Source organism: Sycon ciliatum, chromosome 6 (assembly GCF_964019385.1).
Source record: "Sycon ciliatum chromosome 6, ocSycCili1.1, whole genome shotgun sequence".
Lineage (NCBI taxonomy): Eukaryota > Metazoa > Porifera > Calcarea > Leucosolenida > Sycettidae > Sycon > Sycon ciliatum.
In genome coordinates, this window is record NC_088648.1 from 27,898,648 (window position 1) to 27,913,211 (window position 14,564).

At 45.5% G+C, this 14,564-nt stretch overlaps 1 protein-coding gene across 1 annotated transcript in view; it reads right to left on the minus strand.

Annotated features, from left to right (window-relative positions):
* LOC135820179 (P-selectin-like) overlaps window positions 1-14,564 on the minus strand; it is a 35,184-nt gene that overhangs the window by 7,311 nt on the left and 13,309 nt on the right. Inside the window, exons 5-8 of the mRNA XM_065333491.1 lie at window positions 11,975-12,145; window positions 10,851-11,021; window positions 1,817-1,987; window positions 652-843 (exon numbers count right to left, since the gene is read on the minus strand). Of these exons, the coding sequence (XP_065189563.1) occupies window positions 652-843; window positions 1,817-1,987; window positions 10,851-11,021; window positions 11,975-12,145 (705 nt within the window). The remainder of the gene's footprint in view (window positions 1-651; window positions 844-1,816; window positions 1,988-10,850; window positions 11,022-11,974; window positions 12,146-14,564) is intronic.

Genomic DNA, 14,564 nt, shown 5'->3' on the forward strand with positions numbered 1-14,564 from the left:
ATTTAATAGTTTATTTCAGCTGCATCTGCCGCTAGGGTTTATCGGGTGTTAGCGGCCGTCGTGAGTTCCCTTCGGGAATGGATACGATAATTTACTTCTTTTATTTCAAGAAAACCCCAAAAGGAACATGGGGGACATGTTCTCAGCGCTACAAGAGATGTTCTACTATCTGCAAGTAGTATAGTTCTGGTCAATTGAGGATGTAGCTGGCTGTTTTGCCAGCACTTGTAAATTGGCTATTTTCAAGACGATCATTTGCGGCGTCAGGGGGTGATGGATCGCGTCTTCTGGGATCCTAGAGTGGCTAAGGGGTACTGCTCCAGGAATTCTAGACCCATAAATGATGTGATATTTCGGCCATCTTTGAGGGGTATGCAAATTTCAAGGTTCTCTTCAGAAACTTTTTCAAGGGCTTTGTACAATCGATCCACACCCCAAAGGGAACCTACCTGCAAATTTAGAGCAGAATCGAAGAGATCCACTTGCATACATACTTCGTGTGTTCAGACATGTTCCCCTAATAAAAGAATTTTCACCCTGCGCATGCGCCAAGCGTAAATTACAACCAAAAGAATCGGTGGTCAGTTGACGAACCTCTACTACTTCTAAGTACTACTAACATTGCTGACAAGAAATCCAATCTTTACTTACCAGAACATGGGCGAACACAGGCTGGAGCTGGATGAGACCAATTTCCACCTTGCAAGCACACTGTTGTTGGTGAACCCATTATTATGTACCCGTCAGAACAGGAGTACATTCTTGGAATGCCGATGTCTTCAGTCCCTGTGTCTATCCGCCCATTGGCTGGAGCGAGTAATCTAGGGCATGAGTTCGTGCCGTCTGTAAATTCAGATATGTTGGGAGCAAAATGTGTGTGCGTGTGTGTGTATGTGTGTGTGTGTGTGTGTGTGTGTGTGTGTGTGTGTGTGTGTGTGTGTGTGTGTGTGTGTGTGTGTGTGTGTGAAGATGTGCGGCCGAAAAAAAGGTTCCATTTAGCACAATTGTTCGGCGTCGATTTGCTAAGTAATCCGCACTAATTGTCCGAAGGTACTACCAACCAAGAGAGCCCGAAAGCTGTGGGCTCTCGCTATGCCTTTTGCCTAGATCATCGTGCATCATGCGGTAGCAAAAAAAAAAAGTTGCATAAGGCTGAAGTAAACGGCACCAATAGACACCGCTTGCACTTTGGAGTGAATAAATTATTCGTGATATTTATTGCATTGAGGCTCTATATACTGGTCGAATAAATTACTACTTGCTATTGAGAAGTGAAGTTTAAATCCCTACTTGGCTAGTTTTGACGTAGCAAGGCTCTTTTAGCTAATAGAGAAATGTTCCTGCCCCAAACCTCTATGTATTCACAGGAACATCTCAATACCCAGTAAAAACTTCGCCCATGAAAAGCGAGTGGGTGTCAGACAAGCACAGAAGTTATGAAAAGTAATAAATGGCCTTGACTAAATGGCCTTATCAAACTTTGTAGCGTATGACTGTGCACGAAATTCCAGTCAAGAGAAAAAGGAACGTATAGTAATGGGTAGTGATTGTTATAAAAAAACTAAAAATACAGAGGTATATTATATACGCTGCTAGAGACATATTGGCTATGTGTTCTTCACCGTGCGATGTCCGTGTAACATGCCCCCCCCCTTCCCCCTCACCCCCCCCCCCCCCGCCGGCGGCCCTTTATGTGCATTGGACGATATCTGATGATGATCTGACTTAGCAGAAATTCAAACTTATTGCCCTCCACCATCTGCTTAGGATGGCATTGGATTCCTGATATTATGCCAAGTGGTTATCTCATACTCACCTGTACACACTGGGTTGCTGGACCAAGTGCCATTCGCCAAACACACTGCTGTCTGATCACTGCCCAGCTCATATCCAAGATTGCAGGTCACGGTACGCACACTGCTGACAGTGTTTCCTCCTTCCGAGACCTTTCCATTGGACACTTGCAGAGAACCACACTGCACAAGTCCTGCACAACAAACCAGCACAGAAAACTTTGCTATATAGTGGTAGTGATTATCGTTAAGTTGCTCCGAAAAGGATAACTGCTGAGAAAGTATGCTTTAGAAATAGTTTGTAGAAAGGGGCAGCAGCGTCGCCGCCATTTGTACTCTTTGGATTCTATCCAATGAGGTGCTTCAGCCCATCATTGCTGTGGTGGACTCGTTAACAGATTTCCGAAAAACATTTTAACTGAATTTACTACATGATAAAGTGTAGTGGTTCCAGGAGTCAGAATTCAGACTGCCTAATCACGATGGTTTTGGAACATTGCCTGCTGCTGTGCACCGGTCGACTAGTCTGCTTGCGGTACATTTGACCATATTGCACTGACATGTAATCCAGGTAGTCGTACAACCCAAGTTGCGGTAGAAGGTGGACGTTCCATGCATATTGGGACCATGTATGCTCATTTGTTTGCTAAACGTGTAGTTTGTCACCATGACCAGCAAGGTGATAGTTAGTACCAAACTGAAGCAGCACAAGAGTTGCAACAATCGGCAAAGGGTAAAGGTGGACTGTAAGCTGAAGTTGTTTTACTAGAAATTTCACGTCAACACTTTGCTGCTTGGGACCATGTCACATCCCTTCTTCCCTCTGTACCATCTCGACCAACCACATATTACGTTATCTCCCTCCTCAACTAGCTCTTCCCATGTTGTGCCTACTATGTCTTCTTCACAGATTCTGCCTGAACAGATGCTCATCAATTATGTTCTTGTCCTCTATCTTAGTCCAAATCCTGCCTTGCCCATGCATGACTCTCATGAAATGCCTGTACTAAATAGTCTATAGAAAAAAGAATATTGGATATCATACTTCTCTCATCAACTGTGATAATACCCATTTCATACCCCTCCCCTTCATAAAATTATTAATTCCTACCGTTTTCTTTCCTTTCATTTCATCTTCTTTTCCGTTCCTTTCTTCTTCATACACATTTTAAACATTTTTATTATAATTATTGGGAGAGCCGTGGGCCAATAGCCCAGGTGAGAAGGCAGTCTTGCCTGTTCATATGGTGAAGTAAAATAAAGAAACAACAATAACACATGTACACTCCACACCCCGTACGTTGCCTATGACACGATACAGTGTGGTTCCCTTTCTTGTCACCCAACAGTCTGGTCCCTCCGATCTATCAATGCCCTTTACTTCTACTGAACAGCACGCCTTCATCTAACTGACGTATGGAGTTGACAGAATATTAGCAATAATAAGAATTGTGACTAATTATTGCAGTAACTGAAGTAAACATGGCCTAGAGTGAGTACTATAATTGGGAAAGAAGGATAATCTGCCTACAAAGCGAGGTTTCTATTAGAAATTATTATGGGAGAAGTTATCTTTTAGCTAGTCCTGATTGGTGCAACTTTTTGGTGCAACTTTTCTCATGATTATTAATTTATTTTCCTGCAATGTTGTGTGCATGGCCATGAACAATCCTAAAAAAATCTGTGGGTTCGTCTAAGACCATGATTGAGAAACGAGAGGTACCAAGTTCAAGTCCTGCTTCGAAGCGGACGATATTTTCCAACCGTGCTGCGACCCACAGTTAATTGGGAACTCGTGGCCTGGCATGAGTAATACGTGGATGTGGCAAATGGGATCGAGGCTTTTGGCCTCTGGTTGGTGGATCTGATCTATCCTCCCCCACCGTTTAGGAGCCGCATCTGACGCCTGAGCATGGGGTGGTGGCGTCCACGGAAGCAGAAGGGTGGTTCTTGACCAGGGAGTTGTACGACTCTTTGTTCTTACGCCAGCCCCGTCAATTTATTCTAATGTCCACTACCGGTAACCACCCTTTGAAAGAAAGAAGACGAAACCTTTAGCAGTAACCAGCTTCTTGTGATGGTCTTGTCAGTATCATTGGGGTGTGCCAATACCGTCCAGGCATACTGTTACAGATATCTTATGTCTGCAAAACAAATCTCCTGATGACGTGACTGGTATGCGAAATCAAAAGCCAGGCCGGCGATCATGGTAACATGAACATCCATGGGATATTTTGCCCGCCCGCACTAGAAGAGTTCAAGTCTTTCAGCGAGTAATGTCAGGGCTCACCACGACCGTACAAAACTAGGAACCAACTCTCCCTTCCTCTAGCCCGCTCTTCTGCATTGCTGCACTCCCCCTATGTTCAAACTAGGAACCAACTCTCCCTTCCTCTAGCCCGCTCTTCTGCATTGCTGCACTCCCCCCTTTTCAATGGCTATTAGCATTGGCTTAAGCTGCACCAGGAGACAAAGGGCCTTTCTACTTTAACAGCGTTCAGGAACGCCTTGCTTTACCGGTAGACCACAATTTTAGTCCGTATTTGCTTTTTTCTTCTTTTCCTTTTCTTTTTGACTTCTTACTCTTTTTCATGTTAGCCATGGTTGGCTATAAAAACCCTGCAATCGCCACGCAAAGTGGTCATTGGCTACCCCAGCCAAGTATTGCTCGGAATAAATAAAGCGTAAATAACGGTCATTTGGATTTGACCAATCAGCGCACGGCAAACCGGGCTGTTTCTTGCAATTGTGGGGTGTTTTCTGAGTGGAGCTTGGCTGTATTCGTTGGTTTTAGACATTAGGCCATTGTGGATTCGTGTTCAGAAGGTTTGTCTTTGGAGGGTTCCCGTCTCGAATTTTTCGATATGGGCTTTGTTTAGCTGAGATAGGATGGTGAAATCACTCAAACTTCGAAGGCTTGCGAACAAGTGAATGAAGAGAAAATTAGAAATCGGGGACGGTAAACCGATAGAGAATTCCAAGACCTTGAAAATGAGCTATCGATGGTGAGAATCGGCCAAGGAAAACCGCTGTTCTACTTGTCCTTTTTGGTTAGAAATTTGTCGAAACACATCTACTGAAGAACCTCAGCCAAGAAAAAGTTCAATATTCCGATTCTAAGCGGGTGTATACACCAAAATACAAAATGTACTCCAAGTTGGTGTAATCTATGTACACGATGTATATGTACAATGACTATTCAGCATTCGAAGGTGGGTAGGCAGCTTGAACACTTTTTGAAATGGCTATAATAACAAAGAATAGCTGATGAGTGCGGAGAAATGATCGACATATTCGCAGCTACATCCTGCGTTGAGTCGTTCCGCAATCTCGTCTTCGATTTCTTCCTCCACAGCTGAAGACACAACGTTGCTGCCGTCACTAGCCCGAGCCTCAGAATTATTTATCTCAGGTGATGACACCTCATCCTCCGACTCTGACGAGTCATCAGCTACCTTGAGCCGCATCACAGCAGGAGATGACGGCTGCATTCCGCCTCGCTGTCGACATCGATGTCGGGACCCAAACAACGTCTCATCCTCACTCTGAACTTCAGCGGCTACTTTAGGATCCACTCACCACCAGGCTCGAGCTAGCTGTACACAATGACTGTTGTGTGTGCTCTGCGGACAGCTCTGGTGTCCGCAGCCATCGCAACAAGATCAAGAAACACTGTAGTCGCCACTCGACACTTCAACTTCAAAATAAATCACTTCAAGTTCAAGCAAGGAGTTTTAAGAAGTCGTGCGAACAGCGCGATCAAAAATCGTTAAACGTCACAAATCGACCTTTTTCTCGAAAAGAATTTGAAATCTCTAAGGTTCGTTTTCGCAGATTGCGGCTCATGTGTTGGTGACTGTGTGCATGCGGGCGAGTAAATCCACGTACTGATGCTGGTTGAAATCCTTTATACTCACGACTGGTTGTGCACATCATTGTATTGCGAGTTGATAGACAGTGACATCGATACAGTTGTAAGGATGCAAGACCTTGCTCTTTTCCAAGGCGTTGGCATGCCTTACAATATTTATCATGATTTCGGGATGTTAATTAAATTGATGAAACTCTTACTCTTAGTACTTGTTATTGTAAGATCTCGAAGTCTTACACACTATTGAATACCTGGCAGCTCTGCTATCATGCAACAGGGTGTGGATGCACTGTCTCGCTGGGGCGTGGAGTGGAAGATCAAGTTTGAGCCCTCCAAGAACCAAGCCATGACAATCGCACATCATCGCCAGCCTTGGCAGCTCCCGGGAGCCACTTTCGACGCTACGCCAGTCAGCGAGGCAGGCCACCTGAAGCTCCTGGGCGTCACCTTTGACTCCCAGCTGACACATGCGCAGCACATCCGCACGATCCGCTCCAGAGCACAGCAACGCCTAGGCTTCCTGCGGAAGGCCTCTGCTATCCTAGAGCCCCCTGGCCGACTCCGAGCCTACAATGGGTTTGTCCGACCTGTGCTGGAGTACTGTCCCCTGGTCTGGCTTGGTGCGCCACCCTCACACTTGGCCAAGCTAGACCAGATCCAGCGACCAGCCATCCATATCATCGAATCGGGCTCCTGGCTCCCTAGTCTATCTCTGTGGCGGACAGTGGCCTCACTTGCATACTTGTACAAGCTATTCTGCCTAGATGCGGACAGCCCGCTAAAGAAGATCCTCCCCCTGTTGCCCAACGTCGACCTCAGGACATACAGCCCACCAGCGTGTCTGCTCAGCCTACGCACCCACACCAGCTATCGACTAACCTGCCAGCACGCACCTGAAACAGCTATCTTCGCGCATTTCCTGCCAGCGCTGTGCAGAAATGGAATGCTCTGCCCCAAAGCATACTGCTGAGACCCCCACACCTGGAGGGCCTGCAAGCCTTTAAGTGCCGTGTCCACCGTCACCTCCAGCTGCACCACTGGAGCTGGGCGACTGAGAGCCTCTAGCAGACCTCCCACACCCACCTCAGCCGTAGTGCACACACCGCGTCTGAGACATTGTCTTTATTGAAGTTATTTCGCTAGCTTATATACTCTCCCTCGCTCTATGTTGCGGCACAGTAGCTCCCTTGTTCATGTAATAGCTAGCCTACTGTAACAATTATGACTTTGCTGGCCAAATAGCTGAGGCTGCAGTGACCTCACCAATCATCTCATATTTTTAATTTTCCTTTTATTTTACTTTAACAATTTCGCAACCTCTCTCTCCCTCTCTCTCTCTTTCTCTCTCTCTCTCTCTCTCTCTCCCTCTCCCTCTCCCTCTCCCTCTCCCTCTCCCTCTCCCTCTCCCTCTCCCTCTCTCTCTCTCCCTCTCTCTCTCTCTCTCTCTCGCTCTCTCTCTCGCTCTCTCTCGCTCTCTCCCGCTCTCTCTCTCTCTCTCTCTCTCTCTCGCTCTCTCTCTCTCTCTCTCTCTCTCTCTCTCTCTCTCTCTCTCTCTCTCTCTCTCTCTCTCTCTCTCTCTCTCTCTCTCTCTCTCTCTCTCGCTCTCCCTCCCCACCCACTCTTGGTGCGTCTAGGTGGCTATGAAGTCAAGACCCTAGGTCGGCGGAGCTCCCTAAACCTCACCACCACTGCCACGATTCAGGTTGTGCGTGCTTCATCTAGCTGCATCTCATGTTTGGCATTAAGTGGTCTTTTAAAAATAAAATAAAATAAATAATAATAATAACATTTAGCGTCCAAGCTCTTCTTGAACCGCGAAAAATAATGGGTTTCCGACATCATAAAAAAAGTCTTATCCGTGCACATCATGATCCATTATGCCTTTAGTTTAGTTCTGGAGGTAAGAAGTTGTATAACGACGATGTAGCATTATGGCCTCATCACCAAGAGTACATTACTGTGCTCTTGATTTCTCGGTGGGCTTACAATTCAGGTCGCCTAGCTGAATAAACTGGTTGTGCTAATGGAGACCATAGAAGACCTGTCCAGGCGCCTAAAGCAAGCAGCGTAAACATACGAGCCCGGATCACCGAAAACCATCACTTGTGTTTGATATCAAATTGATAAAAAAGTGACGTTGAAGTTGGACGACAGAAAAGTCGCGGACCTAGACACTTTCCATCCTGACCTTTCTGTCTTTCTTGTCACTAGCCTTTCTTTACACCTGACAAGCCCATGTTTGTTTGTTTGCCAGTTACTAACTAGCTAGGCAAGCCCCAGGCGAGTGAAGGGACACGACTGGGACACTCCACGTACCTGCGCTTTGCTGGGGAATAAGTACAATCGCGGGACGCGGGCATCCCATGCGCATCAATCGTTGTTGACGCCAATCACGACACGTGATGACAGACTGGGATGGTGATTGCTCATCAAGGGAGTCAAGTGAAAGCCGTAGAGCTCCGTAGGAAGACTCTCTCCTGCCGCAAAGCGCTTCGGCAAGGCTGCAGATTTTGTGTAGAAGAAAGCTGTTTCGTTTTCCATACCCAGGCTCTTGGTTTGAGTGGTACTTAACAAGCTCCGTTATGGCCAGCAGGTGCGCGTGCCTCCTAAAAGAGTGTACCGCAAGTGCGTAAATTCTGGCGGGAGAATTAGAAATCTCGCAATCACTGCATACTAGTAAGTAATTGACGGAATTGGAACCCGATAATTGACAGAGAAATTTGTGTCATCGAACGGTACATCGTGGCTGTCGATCGTGGCTGCCAGGCAGCTGCGACTGGTTCCAATGAACCTTTGGTTGTTGTGGGATTGATGATCGCGGAGGCAGCCAGTGTAGCCATGGCGCAACGTGAGTCCAGAAGCGTTGGTAGTGTTTCGGTCCCCACTTTTGTGATCGTTGCTCGCAGGCTTTCGGCAGGGATCATGGATTGTTGTGCGAGGCCAAGGGGTCCGGGCGCTGCAACCTATGGAGCAAACGTGCTCAGGAAAACGGACGCCGCTGACGGAAGGTTCCTTCGCAATGCCGGATCCATTGCGCGAGCATCGGCCAGGCTCAAAAATTAAAAGGAAGCATAGGCAACTTCCTCGGGAACGGGAGTCCTCCTACTACTATGTCAAGGTATGGGTAGTGGTGAGCCTGTTTCAAGATCCGGAAGCCGAAAATGAGAAATGAGAACACTTTTGTTCTTCGCACGACCCAACCAAGGCAAATGTGAAGTAGCAAAGCGGGCAGTGTGAAGTATTGTGTATGCGTTACACGTTAAACTTCCGATGTGTGGTGCAGCCGCATAAGGCTGGTTGGCGAGTTGGCGGAGAATTTTGTGTAGTCGATTGGCGCATGCACCGTAACCAATTCTAAAAGGGATGGACCTGCGTGATGGAACGCGTCCAATGTAAAACCCTCAATGAGGACAGGAACAGTACTTTACGTCCAAACTACAAGTATACACATAGAAAATAGAAAGGATGGCTTGTCAACTGACAACAGCTCCAACCAGGGGCTACTTATGCTGATCAAAACTCAATATTTGTATAATAACTCAGCTGTTTGACTGAGAATGAGTAACAACTGAAACAGTCGTTGTCAGTTGACAAGCCGCCCATACTTTATGATGCAGTTGAATGGAGTTCATACGTTTTTTTGGGTCCACACTTACACGTTCTTTCACGTTACTACATCCTCCGGAAACAAAAACTTCGTGACTATTTTCACTACTTTCCGCTGCTGTTATTTCGCTCTCTCTCTGGTTCTGTCAGACATACACACTGACATGACATTTCTGAGCATCGTAGCAAAGCATGAAGAGCCGACAGTCATCGAAGAGAAAAGGTGTGGACGCTGCAAACAGAGCAAAGTGAACATGTTTTTCATTTTCGTCCATAAGGCGCAATGGCAAGAAAAGCACTGCGCTCACTGCTCATGATTGCTATTTTTTAGTTCAAAACCCGCCAGAGCAGGACAATTGCACCGATGAGCAAAAAGAGTGAAAATGAATAGCAATAACAGCTAGCGTTTTGAAATCTTCGCCATCCTCGAAACGCCGGTCTGCATGCGAACAGGTTGGCAAGATGTCAAAACTCCAAAACGCAGAGATGTGACAATCGTCACTTTGCGCAGCAGAGCAAGACAAACTAGCTCAAAATAGTATTCGTTCAGCCACTTCAGAGCCCAGACCTCAACGTGGATGATCTCGCCTTTTGCAGCAGCCTCGATGATGTGTCCTTGGTCGCAAAGAAGACAAGATCTGATCGCGGCAGTCAGGAAGTGCTGGTACGTCTATGATATCCCAGGGAGGAAATTTCAAATTGTTGTCATGTTCGTTGTTTTTTTGTTCCTGGGTATCCTCGAGCGAGAGCGGAGGCGGTGATGAGTACCAGTTCTGCTGCGCTACCATGGTCTCGGCCGAGATGTTGGAGAAAGCTTTCAGGTAACAGCGAAGACGATCAGGGACGCAGAGAAGCTTCTCTGTGACATACGACATTGCGTCGATCGACCTGCCACTTGGAACGGTTTCAGCGTTACTGAGTCGAGTGATGGCAACCCAGACTGAGACTCTACTCCCACTAATCAACCATGTAGATATTGTAGATACGTCGATTGCATATGTTGAAGTGTTTCTCTTGCAAAAGAACACTTTTGTGGAACACAGTAACTCCTTGAATAGTCATGTCAAAAAGTCACGAAGTTATCGCTTTCAGAGGAAGAAGTAAGGTGGAACAAAATTTCGGTGCAAGTCCGTAACCTATTCCCTTGGAAAATATCTGCTCTTTTAGGCATTCAGCACTTAGTGCGCAGAGAGGACCTCTATAACATAAAGCGTGCTTTTTCGCCATTAATCTCAATGTAAACGTAGCATAAACCTGAGACTGGAAACATACCGGTGAATAGAGTTGTATCTGAGGAGCAACCTGGAAATATTGACGGTTGCAAAGTTTGCCCAAGACCTCGTGAACAGGAACCCGGTTTGCCGGTGTTATCTTGGTCAAACACGTGCAAGTGTTTACACGTCGTGTGAGCGGCCTATTAGTTGACGTGCCTTATCAGGTTATTTCTGTCATTTTCGTAAATGTGGAAAAATTGCAAACCGAACTCCTTTGATCAGATCAAAGAGTGGCCAGAACAACTGTTGATGGATATAGCATGCTCCGAGTGGAAGCAGTTCAAATACAAGATACACAACACTTACTATTGCAAGATGGTGTGGAAGACCACTCCGCACCGGGAAGACACGTGACCATTGTGTTACCCGAAAGCTCGAAGCCGTCATTACATGTGATGTTGCGAACACTAGTCACTGTATTTGAGCTGCCTGCCAGTACTGCGTTATTAACAGTGAGCGTCGGACATTCTACCACTCCTGCCAAAGCAGAATAAGTAGAAACACCATTCACATTGCGAATAACGAGCCTGGTTCAGGGCCAAGAAAGAAGTTGTTCTTTATGAGCATTCAAAGTGTAATTTGTTTGTTGCAATCTTTTTAGATATCCTCAGTGAAGTTTAAAGTTGCTGGCCGACCTGTTCGCACTGACGTCTAATCAACGACACGGCGTGTAAACAAGCTCGATGCGTCAAGGTCTGAGTGCTTTAACTGATATAGGCACCGCGATTTTTTCATGAATGCAGACAACGTTGACAGAAACCGGAAAGAGTGGTCAACCAAGCGGATTCGTAATACTCAAAGCATTTGCGGTGTTGAGCATTGTCAGCACACTGGATACATCCTCCCGTACCCCAAGCATTTAAACCCTTAATTTGTTGTAGCCTAGTGCCGCACCACCAATATTGGCAAATAGCTTTCTACTTCCTCAAAAGCTACAGCAAGGAAATGGATGGTCAAGAGGATATTTTTCGCTATGTTGGAAACTAGCTTAGAGCCAAACAAATCTAAAATAAGCTTAGCTGTGTATGGGCTCAGGTATGTCTGCTGGTATATACTGACGGTACTTGAAGACACATGAGTTGCGGTTTCATCTAGAACATTTGAAATTATATGAGTTGTTGGTACACCCAAGGGTCGCTATACCACCGGCACACAACTTGTTGTCACGAAGTACAAACATCTACCATGTTATAATTTGTGTGCAGACTACCTCCCTCACTTGCAGCACGAACGGTTTGTTGCATCACTGACAGTTTTCTGTCACGAAATGCAGACAACATACGGACAAACAATGAACAGCAAACATATGATCCGCTGGCAGGTTGCTAGTGGGTTTTCACACAAAAAGTGGACTGTGACTTTAGCAAAGGATATTAGAAGTTCCAATGTAGATGGGCCCGTTTCACAGAGAGAAAATAGCATACACTTACGATTGCACACAGGAGGTGAAGACCAAGCCGCGGTGGGTAGACAGATGACCATTGAGTTTCCCAAGAGGTCAAAGTTGGCATTACATGTGATGCTGCTGATGCTGTTCACTGTATTTGAGCCCCCTGACACGATTCCATTGCTAATGCTTAACGGTGGACATTGAGGCACTCCTGTAAGGCAAGAGACCAAGATAAAATACGGTCTCCCTTATGAATTTTGGCCCTTGATCATGCAAAATATATAGGTTTCAATTAACAGGATTAAAAAAAATGGTGATGTAATGATTTGTGTTTTCTTCGAACGAATATTCTCTCGAATATTGCTTCGACGAACGAACGAATTTTCTATAACTTGGACTCAGTAGTAGGCATTTCCCAAATCGGCCTGATTTTGGGCCTTAGGGCTTTTCGATCGCCAAAGAAAATGTCCAAATTTGGCCATATTATGAGATCCAAAGCAAGAATTCGACTCAAAGCGGTTCTTGAAGTCACCTCTCGCAGCAACCATCTGCGTTACCACACACGCTGTGGAGGCACTATAACATCCATTCACGGGGAAATCCCCGCCGAATTTGTAAATTCGGTGCAATTATCGACGATTTCGTGGCAGCCATTGATTTCGGCGGCTTTTCCTGGTGACCGTTTTCGGAAATGCCTGAAGTCACAATCACCTTTCGCAGATAATGGCTACAGAAATTGTATTTGCATGCTGTTGAGGCACTAAAATACCGATTTTTGGCGAGTTGAAGAAGAAAACTGCGTATTCCGTGAATAGATCGGTGATTTCTTCAAAACCACTGTTTTCGGCCAATTTTTCGGCCGGCCGATGTGGGAAATGCCTACTCAGTGGAGCATCCAGCCCCTATATAGAGTCCATTGGTCCAAACTCCAACGTACAGAGTCAAAACTTGGAAACTTTGAATTAACTGTGAGCTCAAAGTTTAGATGGACATCACCCCTTGAGTCAAGCTAATTGTCAAGCTAATTGGCCCTATATATTGTGCTCGCAAGCGCGCACAATAGTTTTATGCGCACACACACGCACACACGCACACACACACACACAAAGTCAAACAACGCCAAGAAATCACCACAAAAAGATTAGCTCCAACAGCCATGCAAACGTCCGACCATTTTCACGTAAAGTTAAGAGGGATAACAAGTAATTATATTAAGCAAATGCATACGTGGACGAGTGCACACACGTTTACATATGTAGTAGTGTAAGAGAGTAACATAGTGCAATAGTCAGCATAATACTAGCACATGCAGAGAGTGCAATATCAAACTTCGTTATTGCTCATGACCATGCAAATGTTCAGCAGCACTCTGTTCCGCAAGCTTCTGAAGATCAGCACACCTGCAACAAATAGAAAGCACACGGATACGCTTATTACCGTAATGATGCATGGGAGCACACAACTACTAAGTTTTCAACGAATGTGATGCTCAATGAAAATCCATCTACTCAAAGACCTGTGAACAGGTAATGGTGGTGAGAATAATCTATTAATAATACGAGGAATAAGATCGGTTGTGCACATTCAAGACGCACAGACATACATGTAGTGTACTCCACAGTGTTAACCATCACTGAAATTAAATTGAAATGAGATGATTTAAACAATCTGTACAGCGGTACTGTCAGTCAAACAGTCTTCCCCCAAATGAAAATGCAATGATTTGCTGTCAAGAGGCAATTACACTGACACAATGTCATGTTGTGACATCAAAACGGTTACTTCATGGAATACGAGTATTATCTTGAGAAGTTTTTCTTGTCATCGGCATACAAGCAATATTCCTCCTACTATTTGTACACCGGCAATGCGTTTGTGGATCTCGTTGTATTTGACATCATACGTGAGAAAGAGTGTCGTGGAGTTCACATAATTATCACAGGGATAAAAATACATTTCTCATGAAATAATATTTATAATTGATGATAGCTAGACGATCATACACGATTGATGCAAAGCCCTTGCAGTTCCTGAGAACTGATATTGTTGTCACGCAACTATTACGAAGTCGTTGATTACTTTTAGGGCATTCATTCAAGCAACATCAAACAAACGCGTACACTCCTTGAGAATGGAAAACCAATTCAAGCATAACGACAGAACAGCAGACCAATCGAAAAGATTGAAAGCTTCCTTACCTCAGTCATCGTCCTCAATGTAGTTAGACAGCCTTTTGACACAGTGGTACACGCAGCTCTTGTCCAGTCAAACAGGGTATCCCGGTGGCGTCGAACGAAAGAGAATGTCAGTGTACTGAGTCGTCAGATTGGAACTGTGCTGAACTTTCTGCTTTCATCCCGGGCACTGTTGGAACGTCTTCAGAGAAACACAAGACGCTTTCCAGATTGGATTTTGAACGTCTCCTTTTCCTCCTTGGTTACCTCGAGACAGACTACTGTCGGCAACTGCACAGCAGAACTGGCAGCCATGGCTGAAGTGAAGAAAGGAATGCGCTGCCACGAGGCAAGCAAAACTGAAAAGGTTTTGTTCTCTTTCTGGCACTACACACAGGACGACGTAACTGGATAAACTGGACCCCTGGACCGTGAATAGGGTTTTGTAGAAAAAAC